Source organism: Chiroxiphia lanceolata, chromosome 9 (assembly GCF_009829145.1).
Source record: "Chiroxiphia lanceolata isolate bChiLan1 chromosome 9, bChiLan1.pri, whole genome shotgun sequence".
Taxonomy (NCBI): Eukaryota; Metazoa; Chordata; class Aves; order Passeriformes; family Pipridae; genus Chiroxiphia; species Chiroxiphia lanceolata.
Genome location: NC_045645.1, coordinates 21510029 through 21526328, shown reverse-complemented (window position 1 = coordinate 21526328; position 16300 = coordinate 21510029). Strand labels below are relative to the sequence as shown.

Below are 16300 nucleotides of genomic sequence, written 5' to 3'. Positions count from 1 at the left end.
CTTATACATTCCCTCTTTGGTGGTGATGCTGAGACCTCTGATATAGTTGCAACTTAAGAATCCATTTGCTCAGGCCCCGCACAGGCTGCCAGCTGAGGGAGCGCAAAGGCTCCCAGACCCGGACCCTGCTTACAGGCGGGTCCACACCCAGGGAGCCACGGAGCTCGGCCTTCCCCCGCAGCATCAAGTACCTGGCTCAAGGGCCAGGCACTGGGGCTCGTGGCCTAAGGCCCTGAGCTGGGCCCCCAGGGCAGGGAGGGCACACGCCCAGCCCCACGCCTGTGAGAGGCCGGGGGACCCCGCGGGACACCCGCCTGATTACAGGGGGTCCCTCCAACCGCCCGCCGAGCAGGGGGGACGCACAAAGCCCCACTTAGGGGGCCGCCCCCCCGAGGCCCGGCACTCCCAACAACGGCCTCGCGGCCTAAGGCCGGCGGGGACAGGGCCCCCAGCCCCGAGGACAGGACGGGGGGAGGCCCACGCTGGCACATCGCCAGCAGGACGGGCAGCCCCGCGGCGCGGGTGGCGGCACCCGCGCCGCCACTAACGGGCTTCGCTCCGTCCTGGGGAACAAGGGGCAAGCCTGAGGCTCTCCTCTCCTGCTCGGCGGCAGGGCCGGCTCCCCACGGGTTGGCGCACAGAGCCCCTCTTTCCCTCCTGGGAGGTCTACGCTATGCTGCCTACATCTCTACGGGGGCTACAGGAGGGGCCAGCTCGCTCGCTCACTCACACGCACACAAGACAAGACAAGGACACACGGGGGGAACGTCCCAGAAGAGGGAGCAAGCTCTGTGCGCCAAGCCGGGGGGAGCCGGCCCTGCCGCCGAGCGGGAGAGCGGAGCCTCAGGCTCGCCCCCGGGCTGCGCACGGGCCACAAGGGCCTCGGCGCGCTGAGGGGCAAGGGACTGCGGCCTGTGACGCGCCCCGACTACGGGGGGTCACTCCGGCCAGGGGCCGCCAGCGGGCACCAAAGGTGCCAAGGGAAAAAGCCCTGCCCTGCTTACAGGGCGGGCGGGCTGGGGGGTCGGGAGAGCTCCGTTTCCCCCCTCGGGCGCGGAGGCGGGCACTCTCGCCCTCCTTACAGGGCGGTTGCCCCTCGCTCCGGGCAGCCACAGGAGCGCGATGGCAAAAGGCCAACGCCAAGCAAACCAAAGGACCCAGCCCTGCTTACAGGGAGGTCCGCCCAGCGCCAAGCCGGCCGGCGCAGCCGGAAGCTGCCCGCCGGGCTCTTGGGGATCCCTGCCCCGGGGATGCCAGGGAGGGGCCTTTGCCCAGAGGGCCTTTCTCCCGCCCCGTCTTGAGCACGAAGCCGACGCTCTTCTTCCTCGCTCTTGCCTCGCCGTCCCGCTCCACGGCGCCGCTTTCTTCTCGGAGGGCTCCTGCCAAGGCAGGAGGACGCAGCTCGGACTCGGAAGCTCCGAGTCCTCGCACCGAAGAAAAGCAGGACCCAGAGGCAGCTGCCCCAGCCACCACCCGCCCGCCCACTCGCAGGACCCCCACGCCTCCACACCACCCCCCAACTTCAGCCGGGCTCACCGCGGCGTCTTACCGCGTCGGCGCTGCCGTCCCGCGCGACGCCTCTTCCGTTCTCTTCTCCGACGGCTTCTGCCAGGGCGGGAGGAGGCAGGTGGGCCCGAGAAACACCAGCTCCTCCGTACCCAGGCAACCCCCGACCCCACGCCCCCGGAGGCACATCTCCAAGCCCCTCCCCGCCCACCCACAGGCCCCCCCACTTCCACAAAACTCTCCAAGCTTCACTTGGACTCACCACGGCGACGCACGGCGCAGTCCCAGCCGCTGCGGGGAGCCGGGCCCTCTGGGCAAAGGCAGCTGGGCACGCGAGGCAGCGGCCAAAGAGGCTGACGCCCCTGCTTACAGGGGGCTCCGGCCGCTGCCCGGACCACAAAGCGCCTGGGACACCAGGGCACTGGCCCCGACTTACAGGGGGGCCCTGGGCCCAAAGGCCTACGGAGGCTCCTTCTCTCCGCTTCGGGGGGCACCTGACCCGCTCCCCGCTAACGGGGCGGTCGCCCCGCACAGGCTGCCAGCTGAGGGAGCGCAAAGGCTCCCAGACCCGGACCCTGCTTACAGGCGGGTCCACACCCAGGGAGCCACGGAGCTCGGCCTTCCCCCGCAGCATCAAGTACCTGGCTCAAGGGCCAGGCACTGGGGCTCGTGGCCTAAGGCCCTGAGCTGGGCCCCCAGGGCAGGGAGGGCACACGCCCAGCCCCACGCCTGTGAGAGGCCGGGGGACCCCGCGGGACACCCGCCTGATTACAGGGGGTCCCTCCAACCGCCCGCCGAGCAGGGGGGACGCACAAAGCCCCACTTAGGGGGCCGCCCCCCCGAGGCCCGGCACTCCCAACAACGGCCTCGCGGCCTAAGGCCGGCGGGGACAGGGCCCCCAGCCCCGAGGACAGGACGGGGGGAGGCCCACGCTGGCACATCGCCAGCAGGACGGGCAGCCCCGCGGCGCGGGTGGCGGCGCCCGCGCCGCCACTAACGGGCTTCGCTCCGTCCTGGGGAACAAGGGGCAAGCCTGAGGCTCTCCTCTCCTGCTCGGCGGCGGGGCCGGCTCCCCACGGGTTGGCGCACAGAGCCCCTCTTTCCCTCCTGGGAGGTCTACGCTATGCTGCCTACATCTCTACGGGGGCTACAGGAGGGGCCAGCTCGCTCGCTCACTCACACGCACACAAGACAAGACAAGGACACACGGGGGGAACGTCCCAGAAGAGGGAGCAAGCTCTGTGCGCCAAGCCGGGGGGAGCCGGCCCTGCCGCCGAGCGGGAGAGCGGAGCCTCAGGCTCGCCCCCGGGCTGCGCACGGGCCACAAGGGCCTCGGCGCGCTGAGGGGCAAGGGACGCGGCCTGTGACGCGCCCCGACTACGGGGGGTCACTCCGGCCAGGGGCCGCCAGCGGGCACCAAAGGTGCCAAGGGAAAAAGCCCTGCCCTGCTTACAGGGCGGGCGGGCTGGGGGGTCGGGAGAGCTCCGTTTCCCCCCTCGGGCGCGGAGGCGGGCACTCTCGCCCTCCTTACAGGGCGGTTGCCCCTCGCTCCGGGCAGCCACAGGAGCGCGATGGCAAAAGGCCAACGCCAAGCAAACCAAAGGACCCAGCCCTGCTTACAGGGAGGTCCGCCCAGCGCCAAGCCGGCCGGCGCAGCCGGAAGCTGCCCGCCGGGCTCTTGGGGATCCCTGCCCCGGGATGCCAGGGAGGGGCCTTTGCCCAGAGGGCCTTTCTCCCGCCCCGTCTTGAGCACGAAGCCGACGCTCTTCTTCCTCGCTCTTGCCTCGCCGTCCCGCTCCACGGCGCCGCTTTCTTCTCGGAGGGCTCCTGCCAAGGCAGGAGGACGCAGCTCGGACTCGGAAGCTCCGAGTCCTCGCACCGAAGAAAAGCAGGACCCAGAGGCAGCTGCCCCAGCCACCACCCGCCCGCCCACTCGCAGGACCCCCACGCCTCCACACCACCCCCCAACTTCAGCCGGGCTCACCGCGGCGTCTTACCGCGTCGGCGCTGCCGTCCCGCGCGACGCCTCTTCCGTTCTCTTCTCCGACGGCTTCTGCCAGGGCGGGAGGAGGCAGGTGGGCCCGAGAAACACCAGCTCCTCCGTACCCAGGCAACCCCCGACCCCACGCCCCCGGAGGCACATCTCCAAGCCCCTCCCCGCCCACCCACAGGCCCCCCCACTTCCACAAAACTCTCCAAGCTTCACTTGGACTCACCACGGCGACGCACGGCGCAGTCCCAGCCGCTGCGGGGAGCCGGGCCCTCTGGGCAAAGGCAGCTGGGCACGCGAGGCAGCGGCCAAAGAGGCTGACGCCCCTGCTTACAGGGGGCTCCGGCCGCTGCCCGGACCACAAAGCGCCTGGGACACCAGGGCACTGGCCCCGACTTACAGGGGGGCCCTGGGCCCAAAGGCCTACGGAGGCTCCTTCTCTCCGCTTCGGGGGGCACCTGACCCGCTCCCCGCTAACGGGGCGGTCGCCCCGCACAGGCTGCCAGCTGAGGGAGCGCAAAGGCTCCCAGACCCGGACCCTGCTTACAGGCGGGTCCACACCCAGGGAGCCACGGAGCTCGGCCTTCCCCCGCAGCATCAAGTACCTGGCTCAAGGGCCAGGCACTGGGGCTCGTGGCCTAAGGCCCTGAGCTGGGCCCCCAGGGCAGGGAGGGCACACGCCCAGCCCCACGCCTGTGAGAGGCCGGGGGACCCCGCGGGACACCCGCCTGATTACAGGGGGTCCCTCCAACCGCCCGCCGAGCAGGGGGGACGCACAAAGCCCCACTTAGGGGGCCGCCCCCCCGAGGCCCGGCACTCCCAACAACGGCCTCGCGGCCTAAGGCCGGCGGGGACAGGGCCCCCAGCCCCGAGGACAGGACGGGGGGAGGCCCACGCTGGCACATCGCCAGCAGGACGGGCAGCCCCGCGGCGCGGGTGGCGGCGCCCGCGCCGCCACTAACGGGCTTCGCTCCGTACTGGGGAACAAGGGGCAAGCCTGAGGCTCTCCTCTCCTGCTCGGCGGCGGGGCCGGCTCCCCACGGGTTGGCGCACAGAGCCCCTCTTTCCCTCCTGGGAGGTCTACGCTATGCTGCCTACATCTCTACGGGGGCTACAGGAGGGGCCAGCTCGCTCGCTCACTCACACGCACACAAGACAAGACAAGGACACACGGGGGGAACGTCCCAGAAGAGGGAGCAAGCTCTGTGCGCCAAGCCGGGGGGAGCCGGCCCTGCCGCCGAGCGGGAGAGCGGAGCCTCAGGCTCGCCCCCGGGCTGCGCACGGGCCACAAGGGCCTCGGTGCGCTGAGGGGCAAGGGACGCGGCCTGTGACGCGCCCCGACTACGGGGGGTCACTCCGGCCAGGGGCCGCCAGCGGGCACCAAAGGTGCCAAGGGAAAAAGCCCTGCCCTGCTTACAGGGCGGGCGGGCTGGGGGGTCGGGAGAGCTCCGTTTCCCCCCTCGGGCGCGGAGGCGGGCACTCTCGCCCTCCTTACAGGGCGGTTGCCCCTCGCTCCGGGCAGCCACAGGAGCGCAATGGCAAAAGGCCAACGCCAAGCAAACCAAAGGACCCAGCCCTGCTTACAGGGAGGTCCGCCCAGCGCCAAGCCGGCCGGCGCAGCCGGAAGCTGCCCGCCGGGCTCTTGGGGATCCCTGCCCCGGGGATGCCACGGAGGGGCCTTTGCCCAGAGGGCCTTTCTCCCGCCCCGTCTTGAGCACGAAGCCGACGCTCTTCTTCCTCGCTCTTGCCTCGCCGTCCCGCTCCACGGCGCCGCTTTCTTCTCGGAGGGCTCCTGCCAAGGCAGGAGGACGCAGCTCGGACTCGGAAGCTCCGAGTCCTCACACCGAAGAAAAGCAGGACCCAGAGGCAGCTGCCCCAGCCACCACCCGCCCGCCCACTCGCAGGACCCCCACGCCTCCACACCACCCCCCAACTTCAGCCGGGCTCACCGCGGCGTCTTACCGCGTCGGCGCTGCCGTCCCGCGCGACGCCTCTTCCGTTCTCTTCTCCGACGGCTTCTGCCAGGGCGGGAGGAGGCAGGTGGGCCCGAGAAACACCAGCTCCTCCGTACCCAGGCAACCCCCGACCCCACGCCCCCGGAGGCACATCTCCAAGCCCCTCCCCGCCCACCCACAGGCCCCCCCACTTCCACAAAACTCTCCAAGCTTCACTTGGACTCACCACGGCGACGCACGGCGCAGTCCCAGCCGCTGCGGGGAGCCGGGCCCTCTGGGCAAAGGCAGCTGGGCACGCGAGGCAGCGGCCAAAGAGGCTGACGCCCCTGCTTACAGGGGGCTCCGGCCGCTGCCCGGACCACAAAGCGCCTGGGACACCAGGGCACTGGCCCCGACTTACAGGGGGGCCCTGGGCCCAAAGGCCTACGGAGGCTCCTTCTCTCCGCTTCGGGGGGCACCTGACCCGCTCCCCGCTAACGGGGCGGTCGCCCCGCACAGGCTGCCAGCTGAGGGAGCGCAAAGGCTCCCAGACCCGGACCCTGCTTACAGGCGGGTCCACACCCAGGGAGCCACGGAGCTCGGCCTTCCCCCGCAGCATCAAGTACCTGGCTCAAGGGCCAGGCACTGGGGCTCGTGGCCTAAGGCCCTGAGCTGGGCCCCCAGGGCAGGGAGGGCACACGCCCAGCCCCACGCCTGTGAGAGGCCGGGGGACCCCGCGGGACACCCGCCTGATTACAGGGGGTCCCTCCAACCGCCCGCCGAGCAGGGGGGACGCACAAAGCCCCACTTAGGGGGCCGCCCCCCCGAGGCCCGGCACTCCCAACAACGGCCTCGCGGCCTAAGGCCGGCGGGGACAGGGCCCCCAGCCCCGAGGACAGGACGGGGGGAGGCCCACGCTGGCACATCGCCAGCAGGACGGGCAGCCCCGCGGCGCGGGTGGCGGCGCCCGCGCCGCCACTAACGGGCTTCGCTCCGTCCTGGGGAACAAGGGGCAAGCCTGAGGCTCTCCTCTCCTGCTCGGCGGCAGGGGCCGGCTCCCCACGGGTTGGCGCACAGAGCCCCTCTTTCCCTCCTGGGAGGTCTACGCTATGCTGCCTACATCTCTACGGGGGCTACAGGAGGGGCCAGCTCGCTCGCTCACTCACACGCACACAAGACAAGACAAGGACACACGGGGGGAACGTCCCAGAAGAGGGAGCAAGCTCTGTGCGCCAAGCCGGGGGGAGCCGGCCCTGCCGCCGAGCGGGAGAGCGGAGCCTCAGGCTCGCCCCCGGGCTGCGCACGGGCCACAAGGGCCTCGGCGCGCTGAGGGGCAAGGGACGCGGCCTGTGACGCGCCCCGACTACGGGGGGTCACTCCGGCCAGGGGCCGCCAGCGGGCACCAAAGGTGCCAAGGGAAAAAGCCCTGCCCTGCTTACAGGGCGGGCGGGCTGGGGGGTCGGGAGAGCTCCGTTTCCCCCCTCGGGCGCGGAGGCGGGCACTCTCGCCCTCCTTACAGGGCGGTTGCCCCTCGCTCCGGGCAGCCACAGGAGCGCGATGGCAAAAGGCCAACGCCAAGCAAACCAAAGGACCCAGCCCTGCTTACAGGGAGGTCCGCCCAGCGCCAAGCCGGCCGGCGCAGCCGGAAGCTGCCCGCCGGGCTCTTGGGGATCCCTGCCCCGGGGATGCCAGGGAGGGGCCTTTGCCCAGAGGGCCTTTCTCCCGCCCCGTCTTGAGCACGAAGCCGACGCTCTTCTTCCTCGCTCTTGCCTCGCCGTCCCGCTCCACGGCGCCGCTTTCTTCTCGGAGGGCTCCTGCCAAGGCAGGAGGACGCAGCTCGGACTCGGAAGCTCCGAGTCCTCGCACCGAAGAAAAGCAGGACCCAGAGGCAGCTGCCCCAGCCACCACCCGCCCGCCCACTCGCAGGACCCCCACGCCTCCACACCACCCCCCAACTTCAGCCGGGCTCACCGCGGCGTCTTACCGCGTCGGCGCTGCCGTCCCGCGCGACGCCTCTTCCGTTCTCTTCTCCGACGGCTTCTGCCAGGGCGGGAGGAGGCAGGTGGGCCCGAGAAACACCAGCTCCTCCGTACCCAGGCAACCCCCGACCCCACGCCCCCGGAGGCACATCTCCAAGCCCCTCCCCGCCCACCCACAGGCCCCCCCACTTCCACAAAACTCTCCAAGCTTCACTTGGACTCACCACGGCGACGCACGGCGCAGTCCCAGCCGCTGCGGGGAGCCGGGCCCTCTGGGCAAAGGCAGCTGGGCACGCGAGGCAGCGGCCAAAGAGGCTGACGCCCCTGCTTACAGGGGGCTCCGGCCGCTGCCCGGACCACAAAGCGCCTGGGACACCAGGGCACTGGCCCCGACTTACAGGGGGGCCCTGGGCCCAAAGGCCTACGGAGGCTCCTTCTCTCCGCTTCGGGGGGCACCTGACCCGCTCCCCGCTAACGGGGCGGTCGCCCCGCACAGGCTGCCAGCTGAGGGAGCGCAAAGGCTCCCAGACCCGGACCCTGCTTACAGGCGGGTCCACACCCAGGGAGCCACGGAGCTCGGCCTTCCCCCGCAGCATCAAGTACCTGGCTCAAGGGCCAGGCACTGGGGCTCGTGGCCTAAGGCCCTGAGCTGGGCCCCCAGGGCAGGGAGGGCACACGCCCAGCCCCACGCCTGTGAGAGGCCGGGGGACCCCGCGGGACACCCGCCTGATTACAGGGGGTCCCTCCAACCGCCCGCCGAGCAGGGGGGACGCACAAAGCCCCACTTAGGGGGCCGCCCCCCCGAGGCCCGGCACTCCCAACAACGGCCTCGCGGCCTAAGGCCGGCGGGGACAGGGCCCCCAGCCCCGAGGACAGGACGGGGGGAGGCCCACGCTGGCACATCGCCAGCAGGACGGGCAGCCCCGCGGCGCGGGTGGCGGCGCCCGCGCCGCCACTAACGGGCTTCGCTCCGTCCTGGGGAACAAGGGGCAAGCCTGAGGCTCTCCTCTCCTGCTCGGCGGCAGGGCCGGCTCCCCACGGGTTGGCGCACAGAGCCCCTCTTTCCCTCCTGGGAGGTCTACGCTATGCTGCCTACATCTCTACGGGGGCTACAGGAGGGGCCAGCTCGCTCGCTCACTCACACGCACACAAGACAAGACAAGGACACACGGGGGGAACGTCCCAGAAGAGGGAGCAAGCTCTGTGCGCCAAGCCGGGGGGAGCCGGCCCTGCCGCCGAGCGGGAGAGCGGAGCCTCAGGCTCGCCCCCGGGCTGCGCACGGGCCACAAGGGCCTCGGCGCGCTGAGGGGCAAGGGATGCGGCCTGTGACGCGCCCCGACTACGGGGGGTCACTCCGGCCAGGGGCCGCCAGCGGGCACCAAAGGTGCCAAGGGAAAAAGCCCTGCCCTGCTTACAGGGCGGGCGGGCTGGGGGGTCGGGAGAGCTCCGTTTCCCCCCTCGGGCGCGGAGGCGGGCACTCTCGCCCTCCTTACAGGGCGGTTGCCCCTCGCTCCGGGCAGCCACAGGAGCGCGATGGCAAAAGGCCAACGCCAAGCAAACCAAAGGACCCAGCCCTGCTTACAGGGAGGTCCGCCCAGCGCCAAGCCGGCCGGCGCAGCCGGAAGCTGCCCGCCGGGCTCTTGGGGATCCCTGCCCCGGGGATGCCAGGGAGGGGCCTTTGCCCAGAGGGCCTTTCTCCCGCCCCGTCTTGAGCACGAAGCCGACGCTCTTCTTCCTCGCTCTTGCCTCGCCGTCCCGCTCCACGGCGCCGCTTTCTTCTCGGAGGGCTCCTGCCAAGGCAGGAGGACGCAGCTCGGACTCGGAAGCTCCGAGTCCTCGCACCGAAGAAAAGCAGGACCCAGAGGCAGCTGCCCCAGCCACCACCCGCCCGCCCACTCGCAGGACCCCCACGCCTCCACACCACCCCCCAACTTCAGCCGGGCTCACCGCGGCGTCTTACCGCGTCGGCGCTGCCGTCCCGCGCGACGCCTCTTCCGTTCTCTTCTCCGACGGCTTCTGCCAGGGCGGGAGGAGGCAGGTGGGCCCGAGAAACACCAGCTCCTCCGTACCCAGGCAACCCCCGACCCCACGCCCCCGGAGGCACATCTCCAAGCCCCTCCCCGCCCACCCACAGGCCCCCCCACTTCCACAAAACTCTCCAAGCTTCACTTGGACTCACCACGGCGACGCACGGCGCAGTCCCAGCCGCTGCGGGGAGCCGGGCCCTCTGGGCAAAGGCAGCTGGGCACGCGAGGCAGCGGCCAAAGAGGCTGACGCCCCTGCTTACAGGGGGCTCCGGCCGCTGCCCGGACCACAAAGCGCCTGGGACACCAGGGCACTGGCCCCGACTTACAGGGGGGCCCTGGGCCCAAAGGCCTACGGAGGCTCCTTCTCTCCGCTTCGGGGGGCACCTGACCCGCTCCCCGCTAACGGGGCGGTCGCCCCGCACAGGCTGCCAGCTGAGGGAGCGCAAAGGCTCCCAGACCCGGACCCTGCTTACAGGCGGGTCCACACCCAGGGAGCCACGGAGCTCGGCCTTCCCCCGCAGCATCAAGTACCTGGCTCAAGGGCCAGGCACTGGGGCTCGTGGCCTAAGGCCCTGAGCTGGGCCCCCAGGGCAGGGAGGGCACACGCCCAGCCCCACGCCTGTGAGAGGCCGGGGGACCCCGCGGGACACCCGCCTGATTACAGGGGGTCCCTCCAACCGCCCGCCGAGCAGGGGGGACGCACAAAGCCCCACTTAGGGGGCCGCCCCCCCGAGGCCCGGCACTCCCAACAACGGCCTCGCGGCCTAAGGCCGGCGGGGACAGGGCCCCCAGCCCCGAGGACAGGACGGGGGGAGGCCCACGCTGGCACATCGCCAGCAGGACGGGCAGCCCCGCGGCGCGGGTGGCGGCGCCCGCGCCGCCACTAACGGGCTTCGCTCCGTCCGGGGGAACAAGGGGCAAGCCTGAGGCTCTCCTCTCCTGCTCGGCGGCGGGGCCGGCTCCCCACGGGTTGGCGCACAGAGCCCCTCTTTCCCTCCTGGGAGGTCTACGCTATGCTGCCTACATCTCTACGGGGGCTACAGGAGGGGCCAGCTCGCTCGCTCACTCACACGCACACAAGACAAGACAAGGACACACGGGGGGAACGTCCCAGAAGAGGGAGCAAGCTCTGTGCGCCAAGCCGGGGGGAGCCGGCCCTGCCGCCGAGCGGGAGAGCGGAGCCTCAGGCTCGCCCCCGGGCTGCGCACGGGCCACAAGGGCCTCGGCGCGCTGAGGGGCAAGGGACGCGGCCTGTGACGCGCCCCGACTACGGGGGGTCACTCCGGCCAGGGGCCGCCAGCGGGCACCAAAGGTGCCAAGGGAAAAAGCCCTGCCCTGCTTACAGGGCGGGCGGGCTGGGGGGTCGGGAGAGCTCCGTTTCCCCCCTCGGGCGCGGAGGCGGGCACTCTCGCCCTCCTTACAGGGCGGTTGCCCCTCGCTCCGGGCAGCCACAGGAGCGCGATGGCAAAAGGCCAACGCCAAGCAAACCAAAGGACCCAGCCCTGCTTACAGGGAGGTCCGCCCAGCGCCAAGCCGGCCGGCGCAGCCGGAAGCTGCCCGCCGGGCTCTTGGGGATCCCTGCCCCGGGGATGCCAGGGAGGGGCCTTTGCCCAGAGGGCCTTTCTCCCGCCCCGTCTTGAGCACGAAGCCGACGCTCTTCTTCCTCGCTCTTGCCTCGCCGTCCCGCTCCACGGCGCCGCTTTCTTCTCGGAGGGCTCCTGCCAAGGCAGGAGGACGCAGCTCGGACTCGGAAGCTCCGAGTCCTCGCACCGAAGAAAAGCAGGACCCAGAGGCAGCTGCCCCAGCCACCACCCGCCCGCCCACTCGCAGGACCCCCACGCCTCCACACCACCCCCCAACTTCAGCCGGGCTCACCGCGGCGTCTTACCGCGTCGGCGCTGCCGTCCCGCGCGACGCCTCTTCCGTTCTCTTCTCCGACGGCTTCTGCCAGGGCGGGAGGAGGCAGGTGGGCCCGAGAAACACCAGCTCCTCCGTACCCAGGCAACCCCCGACCCCACGCCCCCGGAGGCACATCTCCAAGCCCCTCCCCGCCCACCCACAGGCCCCCCCACTTCCACAAAACTCTCCAAGCTTCACTTGGACTCACCACGGCGACGCACGGCGCAGTCCCAGCCGCTGCGGGGAGCCGGGCCCTCTGGGCAAAGGCAGCTGGGCACGCGAGGCAGCGGCCAAAGAGGCTGACGCCCCTGCTTACAGGGGGCTCCGGCCGCTGCCCGGACCACAAAGCGCCTGGGACACCAGGGCACTGGCCCCGACTTACAGGGGGGCCCTGGGCCCAAAGGCCTACGGAGGCTCCTTCTCTCCGCTTCGGGGGGCACCTGACCCGCTCCCCGCTAACGGGGCGGTCGCCCCGCACAGGCTGCCAGCTGAGGGAGCGCAAAGGCTCCCAGACCCGGACCCTGCTTACAGGCGGGTCCACACCCAGGGAGCCACGGAGCTCGGCCTTCCCCCGCAGCATCAAGTACCTGGCTCAAGGGCCAGGCACTGGGGCTCGTGGCCTAAGGCCCTGAGCTGGGCCCCCAGGGCAGGGAGGGCACACGCCCAGCCCCACGCCTGTGAGAGGCCGGGGGACCCCGCGGGACACCCGCCTGATTACAGGGGGTCCCTCCAACCGCCCGCCGAGCAGGGGGGACGCACAAAGCCCCACTTAGGGGGCCGCCCCCCCGAGGCCCGGCACTCCCAACAACGGCCTCGCGGCCTAAGGCCGGCGGGGACAGGGCCCCCAGCCCCGAGGACAGGACGGGGGGAGGCCCACGCTGGCACATCGCCAGCAGGACGGGCAGCCCCGCGGCGCGGGTGGCGGCGCCCGCGCCGCCACTAACGGGCTTCGCTCCGTCCTGGGGAACAAGGGGCAAGCCTGAGGCTCTCCTCTCCTGCTCGGCGGCGGGGCCGGCTCCCCACGGGTTGGCGCACAGAGCCCCTCTTTCCCTCCGGGGAGGTCTACGCTATGCTGCCTACATCTCTACGGGGGCTACAGGAGGGGCCAGCTCGCTCGCTCACTCACACGCACACAAGACAAGACAAGGACACACGGGGGGAACGTCCCAGAAGAGGGAGCAAGCTCTGTGCGCCAAGCCGGGGGGAGCCGGCCCTGCCGCCGAGCGGGAGAGCGGAGCCTCAGGCTCGCCCCCGGGCTGCGCACGGGCCACAAGGGCCTCGGCTGCGCTGAGGGGCAAGGGACGCGGCCTGTGACGCGCCCCGACTACGGGGGGTCACTCCGGCCAGGGGCCGCCAGCGGGCACCAAAGGTGCCAAGGGAAAAAGCCCTGCCCTGCTTACAGGGCGGGCGGGCTGGGGGGTCGGGAGAGCTCCGTTTCCCCCCTCGGGCGCGGAGGCGGGCACTCTCGCCCTCCTTACAGGGCGGTTGCCCCTCGCTCCGGGCAGCCACAGGAGCGCGATGGCAAAAGGCCAACGCCAAGCAAACCAAAGGACCCAGCCCTGCTTACAGGGAGGTCCGCCCAGCGCCAAGCCGGCCGGCGCAGCCGGAAGCTGCCCGCCGGGCTCTTGGGGATCCCTGCCCCAGGGATGCCAGGGAGGGGCCTTTGCCCAGAGGGCCTTTCTCCCGCCCCGTCTTGAGCACGAAGCCGACGCTCTTCTTCCTCGCTCTTGCCTCGCCGTCCCGCTCCACGGCGCCGCTTTCTTCTCGGAGGGCTCCTGCCAAGGCAGGAGGACGCAGCTCGGACTCGGAAGCTCCGAGTCCTCGCACCGAAGAAAAGCAGGACCCAGAGGCAGCTGCCCCAGCCACCACCCGCCCGCCCACTCGCAGGACCCCCACGCCTCCACACCACCCCCCAACTTCAGCCGGGCTCACCGCGGCGTCTTACCGCGTCGGCGCTGCCGTCCCGCGCGACGCCTCTTCCGTTCTCTTCTCCGACGGCTTCTGCCAGGGCGGGAGGAGGCAGGTGGGCCCGAGAAACACCAGCTCCTCCGTACCCAGGCAACCCCCGACCCCACGCCCCCGGAGGCACATCTCCAAGCCCCTCCCCGCCCACCCACAGGCCCCCCCACTTCCACAAAACTCTCCAAGCTTCACTTGGACTCACCACGGCGACGCACGGCGCAGTCCCAGCCGCTGCGGGGAGCCGGGCCCTCTGGGCAAAGGCAGCTGGGCACGCGAGGCAGCGGCCAAAGAGGCTGACGCCCCTGCTTACAGGGGGCTCCGGCCGCTGCCCGGACCACAAAGCGCCTGGGACACCAGGGCACTGGCCCCGACTTACAGGGGGGCCCTGGGCCCAAAGGCCTACGGAGGCTCCTTCTCTCCGCTTCGGGGGGCACCTGACCCGCTCCCCGCTAACGGGGCGGTCGCCCCGCACAGGCTGCCAGCTGAGGGAGCGCAAAGGCTCCCAGACCCGGACCCTGCTTACAGGCGGGTCCACACCCAGGGAGCCACGGAGCTCGGCCTTCCCCCGCAGCATCAAGTACCTGGCTCAAGGGCCAGGCACTGGGGCTCGTGGCCTAAGGCCCTGAGCTGGGCCCCCAGGGCAGGGAGGGCACACGCCCAGCCCCACGCCTGTGAGAGGCCGGGGGACCCCGCGGGACACCCGCCTGATTACAGGGGGTCCCTCCAACCGCCCGCCGAGCAGGGGGGACGCACAAAGCCCCACTTAGGGGGCCGCCCCCCCGAGGCCCGGCACTCCCAACAACGGCCTCGCGGCCTAAGGCCGGCGGGGACAGGGCCCCCAGCCCCGAGGACAGGACGGGGGGAGGCCCACGCTGGCACATCGCCAGCAGGACGGGCAGCCCCGCGGCGCAGGTGGCGGCGCCCGCGCCGCCACTAACGGGCTTCGCTCCGTCCTGGGGAACAAGGGGCAAGCCTGAGGCTCTCCTCTCCTGCTCGGCGGCGGGGCCGGCTCCCCACGGGTTGGCGCACAGAGCCCCTCTTTCCCTCCTGGGAGGTCTACGCTATGCTGCCTACATCTCTACGGGGGCTACAGGAGGGGCCAGCTCGCTCGCTCACTCACACGCACACAAGACAAGACAAGGACACACGGGGGGAACGTCCCAGAAGAGGGAGCAAGCTCTGTGCGCCAAGCCGGGGGGAGCCGGCCCTGCCGCCGAGCGGGAGAGCGGAGCCTCAGGCTCGCCCCCGGGCTGCGCACGGGCCACAAGGGCCTCGGCGCGCTGAGGGGCAAGGGACGCGGCCTGTGACGCGCCCCGACTACGGGGGTCACTCCGGCCAGGGGCCGCCAGCGGGCACCAAAGGTGCCAAGGGAAAAAGCCCTGCCCTGCTTACAGGGCGGGCGGGCTGGGGGGTCGGGAGAGCTCCGTTTCCCCCCTCGGGCGCGGAGGCGGGCACTCTCGCCCTCCTTACAGGGCGGTTACCCCTCGCTCCGGGCAGCCACAGGAGCGCGATGGCAAAAGGCCAACGCCAAGCAAACCAAAGGACCCAGCCCTGCTTACAGGGAGGTCCGCCCAGCGCCAAGCCGGCCGGCGCAGCCGGAAGCTGCCCGCCGGGCTCTTGGGGATCCCTGCCCCGGGGATGCCAGGGAGGGGCCTTTGCCCAGAGGGCCTTTCTCCCGCCCCCTCTTGAGCACGAAGCCGATGCTCTTCTTCCTCGCTCTTGCCTCGCCGGTCCACTCTTGAGCTCGACGTTGCTGCTCTTCTTGGGTCTTGCCTCGAAGTTCCACTCCAGTCCCTTCTTTCTTCTCCGACATCTTCTATCAAGGCAGGAGGACACAGTTTAGCCTGAGAAACACCAGCTCCTCTCGAAGAAGGAAAACATCGCTACACCCCCAGAGGGAGATCTCCAAGCTACTACCCACCCGCCCTCTTACAGGCCTCTCCACCTCCACAAATCCCTCCAAACTTCACTTGGGTTAGGGCACCAGCAGCAACGTCAGCTGCAGGGGCTGCTACAAGGGACCAACAGATGGACTGCTGTTGCGGTGTCAGGGGCGTCCAGTAACTCTTTGTGGCAGCGCAGTGGCCGTGAGACTTCTGTAGAACAATGGACACAGCCAGCTTACTCCTGTCATGAGGCACAAGTTAAAGTGCCTCTTCCGTCACCACCAGTTCAACCAACAGACAACAAATGCAGAACAGTTAAAACACCACCGTGGCACTCCTACCAAGAAACCAAACCACAGCCCTCACCAGCCTCAGAACAGCTTCTATGCTGAAGACGGTCTGAGATGGAGGAGGAAGATTAGAAATTGACACCCTAGAAATCTTAGCCCAGCTGTGGCAAACCGAACTCAGCGAGATGAGAGAACCAGAAAGAAGACAAGCAGTTTTGGATCCTGCAGAAGAGGAAGAATAGCAAACACGGCTACAGCTACTACTTCAGCTTGAAGAAGAGAATACAGACTGAGAAAGTACACAAAACATATTCCTGCCCAAGCCGAGACCATCAGTACAGTCAAAGCTACCAATGTTAAAATGGACAATATATATATTGGTTACATTGCTAACAACAGCAGCTGTTGGTTTTATGTTGCGAGAATTTCAGCTGGAACAACACAATCCACCTACTGACACAACCAACAATCTAAAGGTAACATTGCAAAACACAGCAGACATACAACTATCAGCTACCATATTTAACTTACTAAGTCACAAAAGGACAACTTTACTAATTGACAAATTATCTACTATTATAAAAGGTTCTTCTGTGTTACAGGGGGGAAGAATTGAAATTCTAGGAGGGACCCTAAATTGAGTATTTACTTCTCACTATTTTAAAATGCTGTTAGACAATATGCCATACACAACATGGAAACCCAAACCTAAACAAATAGCAAAGAAACAACCAATTACAATTTCAACTGCATAAACACATAATCCTTTACACATAGTCACTGCAAAAGCCTTGATAAAGCAAAACAAACAAATCCCTCCTACAACA

General features: G+C 69.6%; 2 protein-coding genes across 2 annotated transcripts; both read right to left on the bottom strand.

The window, feature by feature from the left end:
• Positions 1-2865: 2865 nt before the first annotated feature.
• On the bottom strand, positions 2866-4401 carry LOC116791069. Its single transcript, XM_032696742.1, has 4 exons — positions 4284-4401; positions 3723-3845; positions 3491-3559; positions 2866-3333 (listed from the first exon to the last, which is right to left on the bottom strand). Exons 1-4 carry the CDS (start codon positions 4399-4401, stop codon positions 2894-2896), a joined length of 750 nt encoding a protein of 249 aa, XP_032552633.1. The 3' UTR covers positions 2866-2893.
• Positions 4402-10685: 6284 nt separating this feature from the next.
• On the bottom strand, positions 10686-14178 carry LOC116791068. Its single transcript, XM_032696741.1, has 7 exons — positions 14061-14178; positions 13500-13622; positions 13268-13336; positions 12903-13110; positions 11544-11686; positions 11312-11380; positions 10686-11154 (listed from the first exon to the last, which is right to left on the bottom strand). The coding sequence occupies exons 1-7, from the start codon at positions 14176-14178 to the stop codon at positions 10943-10945; spliced, it is 942 nt and encodes a 313-aa protein (XP_032552632.1). The 3' UTR covers positions 10686-10942.
• Between the last annotated feature and the right edge of the window lie 2122 nt (positions 14179-16300).

Coding starts and splice junctions, on each gene's coding strand:
- LOC116791069 (XM_032696742.1), bottom strand. CDS start 4,401: ATGTGCCAGCGTGGGCCTCCCCCCGTCCTGTCCTCGGGGCTGGGGGCC. Junction 3,846..4,283: donor TCGGGGGGGCGGCCCCCTAA/GTGGGGCTTTGT, acceptor TGGTCCGGGCAG/CGGCCGGAGCCCCCTGTAAG. Junction 3,334..3,490: donor CGACGCGGTAAGACGCCGCG/GTGAGCCCGGCT, acceptor CTGCCTTGGCAG/GAGCCCTCCGAGAAGAAAGC.
- LOC116791068 (XM_032696741.1), bottom strand. CDS start 14,178: ATGTGCCAGCGTGGGCCTCCCCCCGTCCTGTCCTCGGGGCTGGGGGCC. Junction 13,623..14,060: donor TCGGGGGGGCGGCCCCCTAA/GTGGGGCTTTGT, acceptor TGGTCCGGGCAG/CGGCCGGAGCCCCCTGTAAG. Junction 11,381..11,543: donor CTGCGCCGTGCGTCGCCGTG/GTGAGTCCAAGT, acceptor CCGCCCTGGCAG/AAGCCGTCGGAGAAGAGAAC.